This window comes from Perognathus longimembris, chromosome 17 (genome assembly GCF_023159225.1).
Source record: "Perognathus longimembris pacificus isolate PPM17 chromosome 17, ASM2315922v1, whole genome shotgun sequence".
In the NCBI taxonomy this organism is placed as follows: domain Eukaryota; kingdom Metazoa; phylum Chordata; class Mammalia; order Rodentia; family Heteromyidae; genus Perognathus; species Perognathus longimembris.
The window spans coordinates 27837860-27854328 of NC_063177.1; the positions used below are offsets into that span (position 1 = coordinate 27837860).

Sequence of the window (16469 nt, forward strand, 5' to 3'; positions counted from 1 at the left end):
TAATTCAGACTAGCTCAGCATTTACAGTTAATATATATTATGTACTTTTATATCTGTCTAATATTTTTACAATCACCAGATACACCATCATTAAATAGAAGTTACAGAAATGAGGAGATACCATTAATTAGAAGGTTACTTATTGCTTACGTTAGCAAGCAGCAGATAAGGGCATAGGATTTGAACTTGAGGAAACTACTTTTCTATCACCAGTGGCATTAAGGTGTAACACTGCATTTCACAAAGCACTGCTTTTTTTTAAAAAAAAAATCTAGTTTATAGAACCAAGAGCAGTATGTATCAGACCAATAACCACTACTTTAATAAGTATTATAGAATTTTAAAGGACTTACCTTACAAATGGTTCCTAACTACCCTACAGATATGCATGTTGTGAACAAATGAATATTTGCTACTTTTTACAATATTGGTTTATTAACTTGACCACACTAGAGCTACTTTTCCCTATTTTCTAGAGAGCTAATGGTATGGAAATAACACTGCTATATAGTCAGACCTACAACCTCCAGACCTTCAGAAATGGATCTGTGTTTTTCCCAGTTTCATCCACTCATTTTTCCCCACTGTAAAAGCCTATTGCATGAACTTTCACCTTTGTTCTGATCAAAAATATTACCAACAACCAAAGAAAATTAAAATTTACTAAATGTTTTGGCTATAAATGTATACCAATATTTTGTTGCCTCTGTTTTCTTATTTCCTTAGATAATTCCTTTGAAACTGACACTTGCATCTGATGGGTTGTCAACAAGATCTAGGCTTCAGAAAATGACAGATAAGAGGTTCATATGTGGGGCAACGTCTCAGAATGATGAAAAGTTCTAATACTACATAGTTGGAGCCATGTTGTTTATTCACTTCTTTTCAACCATGTGTCACAAGACTTGAGGGAAAGTGACTTCAAGAGAAAAATACTGGAAATCTACTTACATTCAAATTTAAAAAAATAAAATCTGTAGATTAACAATTAGATCATTGCTTGCTGGAGTGAAGATTTTTTAAGTATTTGAAATAACTATACTGGCACCCAGTGTGCTACAGTAATCTGTTTTTAAAATTTGGGAACTTTATAGTCTTTATTATGAGTCTAGGGAGGATAAACTGTATTAGCATTAGGCATGGGTGTTTCTCAGCAAGAGCACCTAGCGCCTCCAACTGCATGAGTTGTCACTCCAGCAGCTACTCTGTTAACGTGGCCTGTCCATGGGTGACTCATGAGAGGGAGTGGGCACAGTACCACAGAGAGTCACTGTTGATTCTGAGAATCAGAGGCTGCTCTACTGAATGCATCTGATAATTGGTTTATTTACTCTTAGTTGAAGATATGCTGGCTTTACACGGGCTTTATACTGCAAAAGTAGAATAAAGATAGATGATCTTAATGTATCAGCTATAAAGTGAGAAGCACAAAACTTATCTCTGCAGTTGCACATAGCAGGACACTGGCTGCTCTTCCAGTATAACGGACCTTGCTCTTCATTTTCCTTACTTTGTACTGTATGACTTTTCTGCCTGAACTTAAAAAAGTACAAAATATAGAAATGTTACTTAACTTTCTTTTTAAGTGGAATTTTGACTCATATTTTGTACCCAACATCATCTCTATTAAACCACTTTTATTCCTGAGATGAAGGTAGGGTGAGAAACACATCATACGTTAAAACCAGCATATAGTGGTCTCCTCACATGACAAATAACAAAAATTCCACCAAAAGCACCATAACAGGCTATAAATTATAACTCAAGTAACTACAGCCCTAGGGAATATGTTTTAATTTTTAAATGTTCATAATTGAAATAAAAATCTTCATAAGTCATTTGTTACAGGGGAGAAAAGCTAATTTCTTTGATAATAATAGTGCCTTACAAGTCTGAAAATGTGACACTTCTATCTATACTTGCTTTCTGCTTTCATCATTATCAGTTAAAATCCATATGGCTTTTAGTCTTTTACCTACCAAAACAAGGGGGTGGGGGAGACCCTTCCAACTCCCCTGGAGTTTTCAGATTTAACTCTGCATTAGGTTTCCCATAGACAGATTAGACACATCAGAGCAGATTTCAACCCTATGTATCCTGACTGAAGTAACTTCCAGTAGTGGTGTGAAAGGGTAGTAGACGAGAGGGTTCTAAGTAGGTGTAGAGACACATCACAGGAACCAGTCATATAATTTTGCTAGTGAAACCGCCAATACTTTTTTCAAGTCGAAAAACACTATTTTGAGTTTCCTAGTGATCTATTTACATTTAAGAATTGAGCCGTCCATGGATTCATAATGTAGCACATGTGCTTTAGAAAAATGTCTACCTTGTTTCTACTTTGATAGTGGTATTTTTAATTGAGAGCTAGCTAGCCTACTTGAAAGAAAAGGTATTATATGTTATAATTCCAGGAAAGATCTGGGTATGGAATATTACTCTTTCTGACCTTCTTTATTATATTCTCACCATACCCTTGCCAACTGTTTTCCCTCTGTGGCAAAGAACTTAGCATCCTGTTTCTCTTCCCACTTCGAGTAAGTGAGGACAGGCTAATGCCTATTTTGTGAGAAGGCTCTTGAGCAGAGAGAAGTGAATAAAACTTTGGATTAAACCTGAACCCGTGCTGCCTCTTAGAGTGGTGATGTAAATGATACTTAGAAACTCTTTTTCCCAGGGATTTGAACTGTTCTCTTTCCAACCCAGAACAGACAGAAGATGAGCCCTCCATTCTGTATATATGTTGCTCTGTTGAACCCAAATTAAAAGAAGCCAGAAACTCTCCTGTACCACTCTGTTCAGGCAATGATGATTGAACTGATTTTTCCTCCATTATTAGCTCATTAGTAAGATTGGCTTTCTTTGGTGCACCAAGCCCAAACATTTCAACTGGTGGCAAAAACTGTGCACTGTGAGGTTTGCTTGCTTCTATTTGTGTAAGATCTAGGTAGCCTGGGTCTTCCAGCACGTTGATTTGGGACCCTGGGCTCAGGCTAGTTCTATCAGTGAATGAATCCACACGCCCATCATAGCCTAGATCGGCTGGTGCTGAGCACTGGTGCTGAGGCCAAGGGCGTTTGCACTCTCCATGATTCTCCTTATCATCCCCACCATCTTCTTGCCCTCCTTGAAAAGAGTTCTCTGTCCAATCTGATTCCTCACTAACATTTACAGCTTTGTTTATGTCCCTCAGGAAAACCACAATGACAGTGATGTTATCACTTGACCCAGCATCACGAGCTGATGCCACTAATTTGTGGGCAACCATGCTGCTGTCTCCGTTATTCTCTTTCAAGTGGTCAGACACAACTTTCACTGCCTCATCGGGGTTTACAGTATCATAGAAGCCATCACAGGCTAGAATGAGGTAGTCTTCAGTTCCATCCAAAACAGTAGAGGCAGAATCTGCATCCCCACAGATATATGGCTTATGTTCAGCATCTCCTGTGGGAATTAGAAAGTGTGACATCAAAAGACACTTTGATTAGAACCTGTGGCATGTCTGATAATTTATCAAATTTTTTTTAATCCTTTCCACTAAAACACAAGTTCTCTGTTTAAGAGAATACCCTACTCCCAGTTAAATAAATGCCAGTCCTGGGGCTTAACTCTACCTAATTTTATTCACTTTGAACCTTGTGTTCTGTGATTTTAGGCTTTACTGACTATGGAAACAAGTACTGGCAAATTAAATTTGTTGGCTGTACTGAAAAGTTCAACCATACATAGGAAAAGAAAACTTCACTGATTTAAGTAGATCTACTCTTTTCCTGGTGCTTAGGTTTTGTTTGGGTTGATTGGTACTGCTACTGGGGCTTGAACCTGGGTTGGCTTTGAACCACCATCTTCAGATCTCAGTCTCCTAAGTAGTTAGGATTTTTGGGGGGGCAGGGGGGAAGAAGGGGGGGAGTGGTGGGGAGTGCCAGTCCTGGGGCTTAAACGCAGGGCCTGGTTGTTTTCCCTGAGCTTTTTTTGCTCAAAGCTAGGACTCTAACCACTTAAAAGCCACAGCTCCACATGGGGCCTTTTTTCCCCCCCACCCCAGTCCTGGGCCTTGGACTCAGGGCCTCAGCACTGTCCTGAGCTTCTTTTTGCTCAAGGCTAGCACTCTGCCACTTGAGCCACAGCGCCACTTCTGGCTGTTTTCTATATATGTGCTGCTGGGGAATCGAACCCAGGGGAGGGCTTCATGTATATGAGGCAAGCACTCTTGCCACTAGGCCATATTCCCAGCCCCACATGGGGCTTTTTGAATAGTTTAGTGGAGATAGCCTCAGGGAATCACCATCCTCAGCTCTCAGCCTCTGAGTAGCCAGGATTACAGGCTTATACAAGCCACAGGTCTTTTAGGTTTGATTTAATTGCAACTTGAGAACAAGTCCATATTGAAAAAAGCAAACCACAGTTTTGGCCATTGTCATCAAACAATTTTGACTCTATAGTTAGAAATCAAGGAATAGCTTCATGTTATAAACATAGAGGAAGGTTTGTTACAAGAATTTAAAAAATGAATTCCCTCTATTCCAAGGCCTTACAAGATAACTAGAATGCAGTGTGCTTAGTTTTAGTCCACCAGGCATTCTACTGAATGCTGCTTTTATAACTTCTAGGGAACAGATAGGAAATCTATAAAGGAATTCTATAAACATTTTTCTTTGTTTTCAGAAGATACCATATTTTTGCTTTCTTTGTGTGGTAACCCACTTCTGTATTTTTATTGTTCATACATACAACTTATTAACAATTGTGAAAACCTCCAAGGCAGCATTTTTCTTTCCTTTTTCACAGAATGATAGTTGACCTGAACCTTGAAAGAGCAAGTTACCACCAAGTGGAAGTGTCTTGCTTGAAGGAACAGCATATATACATGCAGGCAGACACTGTTAGGGAGCCCTGTGTAATCAAGACTAGAGACATGAGCCCCACACTAAGCTAGGTTTCTGTATGGACTACTGAGATAACTGATCATTTACAATGCCTTTGGAACTTTTCAGATCTAGAATATTACCAGGTCTACTCATTTACATTCATTGTTTTCCTTCATACATTTGGAGAGAACCTAATGAGTATCTTTAGCCACTTAAGCTATATGAAAAGCAGTGGTATATAATTTAGTGGCTGAGCTCCAAATTCTAGCTCTTCCAGTTGTTTACCTACACAACTCATTATTACTGTCCTTTCCATTGCACTAAAATGAAAATGAGGAAACATTGATTCTGATATCAATTTTAGATTCATTCTTGCTTTGGAAAGATTTCTTTCTGACGTGTCACATCCCTGCTTAATCTTCACACAGGTCAGAAAGGTCAAGAGGAACCTTGTGGCTAAATATACTATTGCCAGTGTGGGCAACACACCCTAACCACTTAATTTACTTAATTTACCTTGGTAAACCTATAAATGTTCAGCTTCACTCCTGTAATCTCCATCACCTTACTCATCTCTAAGTATTTCTCCATTATTTTCAGTTTGTTTCATGTTTAAGTTTCTGTGCTGGTCCTGGGGCTTGTACTCAGGGCCTCAATGCTGTCCCTGAGCTTTTTTGCTCAAGGCTAGAGCTCTCCCACGTGAGCCACAGCTCCACTTCCAACTTTTTTTTTCTGTAGTTAATTGGAGATGAGTCTCACTGCCTGGACTGCCTGGGACCCACTATCCTCAGATCTCAACCTCCTGAGTAGCTAGGATCACAGGCATGAGCCACTGGCACCCAGCCATTCATTAGATTTTCTGATAGTAGTCAAAACCATCTTCAAGCATGGATTTGATTTCACACCAAATTCAGTTTATTATGATGCCTCCCAAAAGACTTGGAGCTAATTAAAACTTCCAATCATGAGATTCCATTTTCTCCACCAGTTTACTTAATTTCTCCTATTCTACCTGACTGAATTATTTTCTGAATGCCACCTCTAAAAATAAATGTGATCTGAGTCATACTGTTCCCCAAAGTCTTGTTTTAGTGCTACAATTAAAAGACTACTGCAACTGTTAGTTTGGAACAGAACATACAAAGATTTGCACAGAGAAAATGCTGCCAAAATTCTGGCTTTTCACCTGCTCTACTGTTGGGTGTCAAATTCATGACATTTCGCCCCCAAATTTGGTAGGAGGGCATGAATATCCATTTCATAGTAGAAATGCCAACATCCTTTTGTCTTCAACCTCCTCCCTCCGTATGCTAGGAAACCTACTATGCCTCTGTCAGCTTTGGATCATATATCTGAGGGACTCATAGGGACAAAATAGCTGTGAAACTTTTTAAAGCTGTATTTTGTATTTTTTATGTAAAGATGGACTATACTTTATGTCGTCCCTTACTTTTTCCTATGTTTCATGAGCTCCCCATATATTCTGCATCTCCCTAACCCAGTTGAATGATTAATTTTCTGCTTCAAAGAAATTGTTACAACCGCATTTCCACAATTCCTATATCCAACTTTTTTTTAAGCTTGCAGAGATTCGCCTATATCTGCTACCGTTTTCTCAAAGCCAGATTTATCCCTTCTCATACTCAAAGTTTCCCTAGATCTCCAGCTAATCTCTCATTTCCAGTTTCTCTTCTACTTGCTCTTTTTTTCCCATACACATGCTTAAATCTAAAATCTCATTCTAAAAATGAAAACTGTGCAATCCTTTAACAAACTTTTTCCCATGAGATACCATACTTTTTTCTCTCTCGCCATCAGACTGCCCAATAAACAAATCTATACTTTATTCTTAGTTATTGCCTGGTTTGCTTTACCTGATTATTTTTAATTGGTATGTTTTTTCCACCTACCAGTTTAAAACATTTCTCTCAAATGTCACCAATTATTTTCTATTTTTAATTTCCATGTCTTTAAAATATAATTTTATTTTTATTATTAAGTTTTATACAGAGGGGTTCCATTTCATGTCATGTAATGAACAATTTTCCTTTTTAAAAAACATTTCTTACATGACCTCTGCAGCACTTAACTCTTGCCAACCCACTCCTAGAAGCATTTTTCCCTAGCATTGGACTATTCCAGAAGTCCATGTCTTCGATTCCTTCTTGATTTTCTCCAGTGATCCTTTCACTTAATAGTACCAGCAATCATTGTATGCTAAGACTGTGTCAACATTGTGCTGCTTCTGTGGTCCACAGAGAGGTAGGATAGTGCTAGCCACATTGTGTAGATAGGACCTAGGATTCTCAGCAGCATTAGGGACAGACTGCATTTCTTGCATCCAAGTAAGACAGGAAAGAGTGGGAGTAAGAGCAATGGCCATTATAGTTTGAATCTAAAGAGAAGGGTGGAACTGAGATGATAAATTCTGTTGAAGTATAGATTATTTTGTTATATATATGTATATAAAACAATGCATATAAATATAAAATAATACACATAAATATAAACATCAAAAATAAAAAAAACATTGTGCTGCTTCTAAATATGGTACATGTACTATACCATTGAATACAAAAATTCCATGAACTAGGTACTGTTCCTGTCCTATCTTTGCAAAGGATGGTAAGACACTGAGAAGTAAAATACCCATGGTCTAGAAGCTAGCAGAATCAAGATAAAGACCCAGAGACTTAACCATGTTTTGCAACCTTAATTTATGAGCTTGATCTTCATAATTTAAGATAATATTCCTAGGCAATGTCATCTATGCCTATAGTTTCAGATACTTTTTGCTAATATTTCCAAGATGTAAGGAAGTTATCAAGTCTGTCTCCAACCTACAATTTTCAAGCTCCAGATCTGAATTTCCAACTGTGTACAAGATATCCCATCAGTACCTAGAATATAAAATACATTATTTTATATTTATACTCATTATCTATTCTCCCCTCCCCAGAGCTGTTACTGATTTATTTGTTTGTTTGTTTGTTTATTTATTTATGTTGGTCTTGGTGCTTCAACTCAGGGCCTAGGTGCTGTCCCTAAGCAGTTTTTGCTCAAGGCTAGAGCTCTACTACTTTGAGCCACAGCACCACCTCTGGTTTTCTGGTGGTTAATTTAAGAGTCTCATGGACTTTCTTGCTTGGGCTGGGTTTGAACTTCGATCCTCAGCTCTCAGCCTCCTGAGTAGGATTACATGTGTGAGCCACCAGCACCCAGCTGCTTGCTTTATTACAAATGCTGTATCTAATGCTGTATCTTTCTTTTTTTTTGGCCAGTCCTGGGCCTTGGACTCAGGGCCTGAGCACTGTCCCTGGCTTCTTCCCTCTCAAGGCTAGCACTCTGCCACTTGAGCCACAATGCCGCTTCTGGCCGTTTTCTGTATATGTGGTGCTGGGGAATCGAACCTAGGGCCTCGTGTATCCGAGGCAGGCACTTTTGCCACTGGGCTATATCCCCAGCCCCTGTATCATCTTTCTTGTCACAAGCCAGAAACCAGGAAGTTAGCTTTATTTCCTTTTCTCCTCAACCTGTCATTCTGTCTCTTCAGTTTATCCTCCTCCATATCCTATCCTCAACTGTTTTTACTTGTTCTCAATTCTGTCTACAGCCTTGTCTCATGTCAGCCTTTCTATACTCTTGTCTTTTTATACTGTAACTACCTTTAAATATACCTTTACAAATACAAACGTGATCATATGGCCCCTCTGCTTAGTCATCTGGTTAAAAAAAAAAAAAGTCTAGACTAGAATATAGTCTCACACCAACACTTACCACTCCTACTCTGTTCTAGGTACTTTTTGCCCTTTCAAACTCTCAAGTATTTATATTCCTCTATACCTAGGATTTCCTTTCCTAACCACTGTCCTCCACATAACTCAAAAGTCATTCCTCTTTGATGTCCTCTTTTTTGGCTTTCACATTGTCACGTTCTTATTCAAGGACATTTATCCCCTGCTTTTAGTTTCACCGTGTGCTCTATTTTTAGAATCAAGAAAAGTAGATCGCTTCTAAGTTGGTTCTATAGCAACCATTAAAGATGCCTTCTTATGAAGAGAAGTCCTAGTTAGAATGTCAAACACAATTCTAATATAGGACTGGTTTAGAAATGTGAAATTTCCTTTTTTTTTTTTTTTGTCTTATTCCAGAGTTCCTAATAACTCCCTCATTGTAAAGTAAAACAACTCTTTTTCAAGAGGTATTCTTCGGGGGCTGGGGATATGGCCTAGTGGCAAGAGTGCCTGCCTCATATACGTGAGGCCCTGGGCTCGATTCCCCAGCACCACATATACAGAACATGGCCAGAAGTGGCACTGTGGCTCAAGTGGCAGAGTGCGAGCCTTGAGCAAAAAGAAGCCAGGGACAGCGCTCAGGCCCTGAGTCCAAGCCTCAGGACTGGCAAAAAAAAAAAAAAAAAAGTATTCTTCGACTCTTATCTCTCTTCCTTGCCCAGTTTTTTCACATTTGGGCCACTTCACACCTTGCTAGCACCTTCCCAAAGAGAGGGAGGAACTCAAAAATCTGATGAAACTAACCCGGTCCTTTCAAATTTTCTTACTGCCTAGAAGTTTTTGGTATTAATAATCTGTTTAATTATTGTATGTGAAATATGTCCATATTAACCTGATATCCATTTCTTTTTCTTCTTTTTTTGCCTGTCCTGGGGCTTGAATCCAGGGCCTTAAGCTTCTTTTGCTCAAGGCTAGCACTCTACCACTTGAGCCACAGTGCTGCTCCTGGTTTTTTTCTATGTGGGTGGTACTGAAGAATCTAACCAAGGGTCTCATGCATACCAGGCACGCACTCTACTGCTAAGCCACATTCCCAGCTCACTGATATCCATTTTTTTTATGGAAGCAGAGAGTAAGAGCTGAAATATATATATATCACCCCTGTAGACACATTAATTTATATTCTCTTTTTTAAAAGGGGGGCTGGGAGTATGGCCTAGTGGCAAGAGTACTTGCTGTATACATGAAGCCCTGGGTTCAATTCCTCAGCACCACATATATAGAAAAAGCCAGAAGTGGCACTGTGGCTCAAGTGGCAGAGTGCTAGCCTTGAGCAAAATGAAGCCTGGGACAGTGCCCAGGCCCTGAATGCAAGCCCCAGGATTGGGCGGGGGGGGGGGGGGGGAAGGAGGGGAATGGAAAGGTAGACTAGATGCTGGTGGCTCACACCTGTAACCCTAGCTACTCAGGAGACTAAGATCTGAGGATCAAAGCTCAAAACCAGTCCAGGTAGGAAAGTCTATGAGACTCATCACCAGAAAAACCTGAAGTGATGCTGTAGTTAAAAGTAGTACAGCAAAAAGAGCTCAGGGAACAGTACCCAGGCCTTGAGTTCAAGCCCCATGACCAACAACAAAAAGAAAACTGGAAAGGGAAGTTAAACCATGAAACCTCACAAATCCAGAGTCTAAAGTAAGACAGAAACAGCTAATGAACTTACATCCTTGCATTTTGTCAGTTATTTGATCTCTGTTTTAGTCAGATTTTCTGACTTTCACCTTTGAAAGGAGGAGTTCCTTTGTCTTGGTAGTTGTGGGGATTGAATTCAGGGCCTTATACTTTTTAGGAAAGCACCCAACCACTTGACCTTCAGTCCTAGCCCTTCCTGGCCTTCTGGGTTTTTTTGTAATTAAAATTTTAACTTTTCTGTAAAACAATGAAACCTGCTGGAATTGTTTTGAGAATGAGTAGAAGTATAAGGGGAAGTGGTAGAAGGGGTGAGTTTGATCCAGATACTAGAAATGCAGTTTGGAAATGTCACAGTGAAATCTTGTAGCTGGGTGCTGATGGCTCACACCTGTAATCCCAGCTATTTATGAGGCTGAGAATTGAGAATTGATTCAAAGCCAGCCCAAGCAGGAAAGTCTTATCTCCAATTAACCACCAAAAAGCTGGGGGTAGAGATGTAGATCAAGTGGTACAGCAAGGTAGCCTTAAGCAAAAATGTTCAGGAACAACCTCCAGGCCCAGAGTTCAAGCACCAGCCTAGGAAATGGAAGGCCCTGAATTCAAACCCCAGTTCTGCAAAAAAAGAAGAGAAAAGGGGGCGATGGGCAAGTGTGGTATCCCAATCCTGTAATCCTAGGCACGTGGAAAGAAATGGGGTTGGAAGGTCAGAGTTTGAGACCAGCCTGGACCAAAAAAAAAAAAATCTTGTGATACTATCTTAAGCAATGGATGAGCAGAGTGGTAAACACCTCATCCCCAGCAACATGGGAGAGTACAAGCAGGGTTACAGCCCCTGCATAAGTTAGACTTGTCTGGAAAATTACCTACCCAGAAAATAACCAATCTAAAAGGGGGTTCAAAGTTGGCTCAAGGAGTAGAGTACCTGTCTTGTAAGCGTTGAGGCCCTAAAATTCAATCCCTAGCAATGGATAAACTATGGGAAAAGCTTTCCATTTTCCAAAAAATACTGACTTAAGCTAAATATGACCAAAAATAGAATGAAATGAAGACCACTGTTTTTAAGCAGATTTGTACATTAAACGATTAAAGGCTTTCATTAAACCAGGGGATAAAAATCAGTGAATTCTGCATTTCTTGATGTGGTCCCCCTTTTTTTAGTGGAATTTAATTAAGTATGAAAGTAGGTGTGATTAAATCAATTAAAAGAGGCATTCAACTTGTTACTTTAAACCACAGTAATACGCATTCTGACCATATAAATTACCATACCAATGTTATTATAAGACAGTGAGCTAAACAGAAGACAGTTTTAAGAAACAAAATTAATGTCTTCCTACCTATAGCTCTGGAGACTGATAGACTTCCATTCACCCTCCAGGCACCAAACCAGACTACACAGCCACCAAGGGCCTCAATTCGCTGCTTTTCATCCTACACAGAAATGCAATAGAAAGAAGCAAATAACTGGATTCAGGACTTATCTACCTACTTGACATTACAACAGCTTCTAGAAGTTTCTATTTCCCCTTTGGGAAGTAGGCATACTTGCTGAGATTAATGATAATAATTATAACAAATGAATCCTAATTAACAAAAAGATTGTCACATGCTCTAATAGAACAAACCATACATACCTCTCTGTCTGGTTTATGTGGTTTCATTAGTTCAACAGCTTGGCCCTTTCTCACAAGCATAACCTGGGAATCGCCCACCCAGGCCACATGTAGCATGTTGCCTCTGATAAAAGTCACCACTCCTGTGGTCCCACATCTTAAGCTCTGAAAACAGTTTAAGACTAGAGTCAATGAAGAAAAACAGATACCAAGTTCTCAATGAGAAGCACTTTATAATATAAACTTTCACCTGGGCAATAAACTTTGTTGTTGTTGTTTTGCCAGTCCTGGGCCTTGGACTCAGGACCTGAGCACTGTCCCTGACTTCTTTTTGCTCAAAGCTAGCACTCTGCCACTTGAGCCACAGCGCCACTTCTGGCCATTTTCTATATATGCTGGGGGACTGAACCCAGGGCTTCATGTATATGAGGCAAGCACTCTTGCCACTAGGCCATATTCCCAGCCCCAGCAATAGACGTTTAAGAATTCCATTTTAACAACACAAATTAATGTTTCTCAAAGCATTTTTGCATGCATGTATGTACCAACGTTTGTACACACTAATCTACCTGTTGCCATATGCAGCACAGGGATGATTATTAGTTTTAAATTTAACATTTTAAAAATTTGTCCAAGGCTGGGAATATGGCCTAGTGGCAAGAGTGCTTGCCTTGTATACATGAAGCCCTGGGTTTGATTCCCCAGCACCACATACATAGAATGGCCAGAAGTGACACTGTGGCTCAAGTGGTAGAGTGCTAGCCTTGAGCAAAAAGAAGCAGGGACAGTGCTCAGGTCCTGAGTCCAAGCCCCAGGACTGGCCAAAAAAAAAAAATTCAATTACATGCTCTTGGACAAATTTTAATTAGTTAATTAAATTTTGCCAGTCCTGGGCCTTGGACTCAGGGCCTGAGCACTGTCCCTGGCTTCTTTTTGCTCAAGGCTAGCACTCTGCCACTTGAGCCACAGCGTCACTTCTGGCTATTTTCTGTATATGTGGTGCTGGGGAATTGAATCCAGGGCCTCATGTATAGGAGGCAAGCACTCTTGCCACTGGCCATATCCCCAGCCCTGAATTTTTTTGTCTCCCAGTCCAGTGTTAAATTTACAGGAATTTTTTTTATGTTTTTTGTTTTGTTTTGTTTTTTGCCAGTACTGGGGCTTGAATGCAGGGATTGGGTTTGTTCAGCCTTCTTGCTCAGGACACGCACTCAACCATTTGAGCTAGGCCTCCAGACTGACTTTTTGCTGGGTAATTAATGTTAAGAGTCTCACAGACTTTTCTGTCCAGGCTAGCCTCAGTCTCCTTGGTAGCTAGGATTACACAGATGAGAAAAAGGATTTACATACTCATCTGTTTCCTTACTTTCTGTATGTTCAGTGAGGAATCCTAGCTGTATGGAATGACATACAAAGCATTTGGTATGTAATAAATACTCTCAATCTAGGCTTGAGATAAGGAGCCAAGAGATGGCATGTATTACTTAACGTACTATATATCTATACCTTTCAAAGAAAAAAAAATCTTCCTGCAATATTTTTAGGGACTGTTGCTTAGAACATTGGCATAAAGAACTATCAGCTTGGAATTTCACTGCAGTAGCTACCACTGTACTTAAAAGCTCTTGATCCTACTGAACTAAAAAATGGCATCTCCATTTGACATGAGTCACCACCAAGTAAGCATGACTTTCTGTTACTAAGGACCTGACCTAAATTAGAACCAGTGCGTCAGGGTTGGTAAAGGGCTTCTTGTATCCAATAAGAAAACAACTTCTCCTTTTTCCTATATAGGGAAAGTTTGTTATAAATCCTCACCCACCAATAAAATGTCTTCCCACACAGAATGTTCAAAAACTCAGCCCCCTGGAACACATGATAAAGACACTTCAGTACATATGCCCTGAGAGAACAGGAGGCAGGGCTGCTTCACAACAGGAATAGCTACTTTTTCCCCAGCAGTTCGCACATGGACGCACAAGAAGGAGAAAACTGACAGTTGAAACAAACCTAAATTATTAAGGAGAACTATTAGCAGAACTGACACTATGAACTTTGAGGAAACAGATAAATGTGGTCAGAAAAAAAAGCCATAACTTTGAGGAGATAGTGGAAAAGAAACGGACTAGAGGAAGACTGAAAAAAGACAGTGAATCTCCCGTGTTTTGTATTAGTGATACAGATCACCTATCAGGGCCAGTTACAGACATCAGTCAGAAAGTAGAGAGCCAACAGCTCCACAAGGTCCAGAGTCAACCAGAATACTGGCCCTCTTTGGTCAAAGGTGTTTTTTATTTTCCACCATCACCTCAATATGTAGAACCCAGCAGTTACTGTTGTTTTATTTAAATATTACTCCAAACTTAGGATAAAGATAAATACTTCTCTTGCTTAATACCAACTAGTTCTGAATTAGTTTCATTTCAAGAGCCCCTAAAGTGCTTGGCTCGTATACATGAAGCCCTAGGTTCGATTCCCCAGCACCACATATATAGAAAAAGCCAGAAAGTGGCGCTGTGGCTCAAGTGGTAGAGTGCTAGCCTTGAGCAAAAAGAAGCCAGGGACTCAGCAGTACTCAGGCCCTGAGTTCAAGCCCCAGGACTGACCCCCTACCCCGAAAAAAAAGCCCCTATTGCTTTTTAGCCTGTGACATAAAAGAAATAGATAAAATAATTACTAATTTTCAAGTCCATTTTATGAGGCAAGCACTCTTGCCACTAGATCATATTCCCAGCCCCTCAAGTCCTTTTTTTTTTGGCCAGTCCTGGGCCTTGGACTCAGGGCCTGATCACCGTCCCTGGCTTCTTTCCGCTCAAGGCTAGCACTCTGCCACCTGAGCCACAGCGCCCCTTCTGGCCGTTTTTCATATATGTGGTGCTGGGGAATCGAACTGAGAGCTTCATGTGTAGGAGGCAAGCACTCTTGCCACTAGGCCATGTTCCCAGCCCCTCAAGTCCATTTTAAAAAGTTAATTTAAAGCTGTGCAGCTGGGGTCTTATTTCTTGTGTGTATCTAATTCTTTAGTTATTTCTTGCTGCTACTTCTTTTTCCCTCAGTTAAAAATCCAACAGAGTACTGTAATTAATTATGTACCAATGCCCAGAATGATAATTTTTTTGGCTCTTAGATCTTAATATAGAGCCTCTGGATTTCATTCTGAGTAAAAACCTTAGGGTCTGAGTAACCTCAGCAGTTTGGCTTTCCTTTTTAAGAGAAAATCAGCTCAAGGATTGTCTAAGGATTCACTCTCTCCAAGATACACGGCAAATTGCTGCCTACCCATTTAGAACCAAATGTATGGAAGCAATCCCAGATCCTGTTCCTTTTTTAAAACCATTGTTTTATATTCACCATATCCAGATTTTTGTCAGCATGAGTGAGTCCTGGTGTGAACTTGATAGGCAATGGCAAATTGAGATGAGACTTACCTGATAAGTCCAGCAGTGAATACAGAAATTGAATGTCCCACTAAAACTATTCCTGGAGAGGTACTTAGAGTTGGAAAGACAATAGAATCAAATACGGTGGGTCAAGGAGCTAGTTTAGGTCAGGTGTGATGGCTCACATCTAATCCCAGCTACTCAAGAGGCAGACATTGAAGGTCAGACCAAACAAAAAGTTAGCAGACTATCTCAAAACAAAAACAACCCTGTTGGGCTGGGGATATGGCCTAGTGGCAAGAGTGCTTGCCTCATATACATGAGGCCCTGGGTTCCATTCCCCAGCACCACATATACAGAAAATGGCCAGAAGTGGCGCTGTGGCCCAAGTGGCAGAGTGCTAGCCTTGAGCAAAAAGAAGCCAGGGACAGTGCTCAGGCCCTGAGTGCAAGCCCCAGGACTGGCCAAAAAAAACCTGTTAGACATGGTGGTGGTACATGCCTGTAATCCCACCTGCTGGGAAGGTAAAAGAACTAAAAGAACCATGGTCTGGCACCAGCCTAGGGAAAAAAAACAACAAAAAACCCTACCTGAAAACGTAAAGCAAAAAGAAAGAAAATTGTTTACTTTCTCAGGAAGAAAAATCCAAAATAACTCTTTAACCACAAATATCCAAGTTGAGTTCAGATAATGCAATCATCACTGGAATTTATGAGAAAGTGGCATACCTCCCTGGCTGCCTTCTGTATGAACCGCTCATCAGTGACCCGGAAAGCCCGGCACAGAGCCTCAGCGGGGTCATGGGGAAACATCTCCTGGCGTACTAAGTTAACATGTAGGTGAACAGAGGCATAAATGGCAGCATCCACTCCCCCATGCCCATCAAACACTGCAAAGTAAGCTTGTTCTTCCTGGTCCTGCCAACAGAAACACAGAAAGTTAAGGACTTGGGGGTAAAGTAGGATTAAAATGAACCAATCCCTTGTCATTAATAAGACTAAATGTTTCCCTTTCCTAACATGCCTGATCAACTGCTGAAATACCTGCAATATTAGGGCATCTGTGTTTACACACTGGAGCCATGGAACACATCATGCCCAATTAGCTTAGGCTGAAGTGCCCTCTCTATTGGAAGTTGTTGTCTTGTACCATGGAAACCACCCACATACATTGGCTTCAGAATTG

At 40.3% G+C, this 16469-nt stretch overlaps 2 protein-coding genes across 4 annotated transcripts in view; one reads left to right on the top strand and one right to left on the bottom strand.

Annotated features, from left to right (window-relative positions):
* The window catches only part of Trim37 (tripartite motif containing 37), a 94882-nt gene extending 93872 nt beyond the window's left edge, over positions 1-1010 (top strand). For 2 of the 3 annotated variants that reach the window (XM_048367094.1, XM_048367098.1), the window contains one exon: positions 477-538. In XM_048367094.1, coding sequence (XP_048223051.1) covers positions 477-498 — 22 coding nt within the window. In that variant the 3' untranslated portion in view covers positions 499-538. Of the gene's footprint in view, positions 1-476; positions 539-726 lie in introns of those variants that run through there. The other variant, XM_048367097.1, reaches the window with a different exon arrangement.
* Positions 1011-1541: 531 nt separating this feature from the next.
* Ppm1e (protein phosphatase, Mg2+/Mn2+ dependent 1E) overlaps positions 1542-16469 on the bottom strand; it is a 106807-nt gene continuing 91879 nt past the window's right edge. Inside the window, exons 4-7 of the mRNA XM_048367099.1 lie at positions 16013-16201; positions 11926-12069; positions 11629-11722; positions 1542-3444 (exon numbers count right to left, since the gene is read on the bottom strand). Of these exons, the coding sequence (XP_048223056.1) occupies positions 2396-3444; positions 11629-11722; positions 11926-12069; positions 16013-16201 (1476 nt within the window). The 3' untranslated portion in view covers positions 1542-2395. The remainder of the gene's footprint in view (positions 3445-11628; positions 11723-11925; positions 12070-16012; positions 16202-16469) is intronic.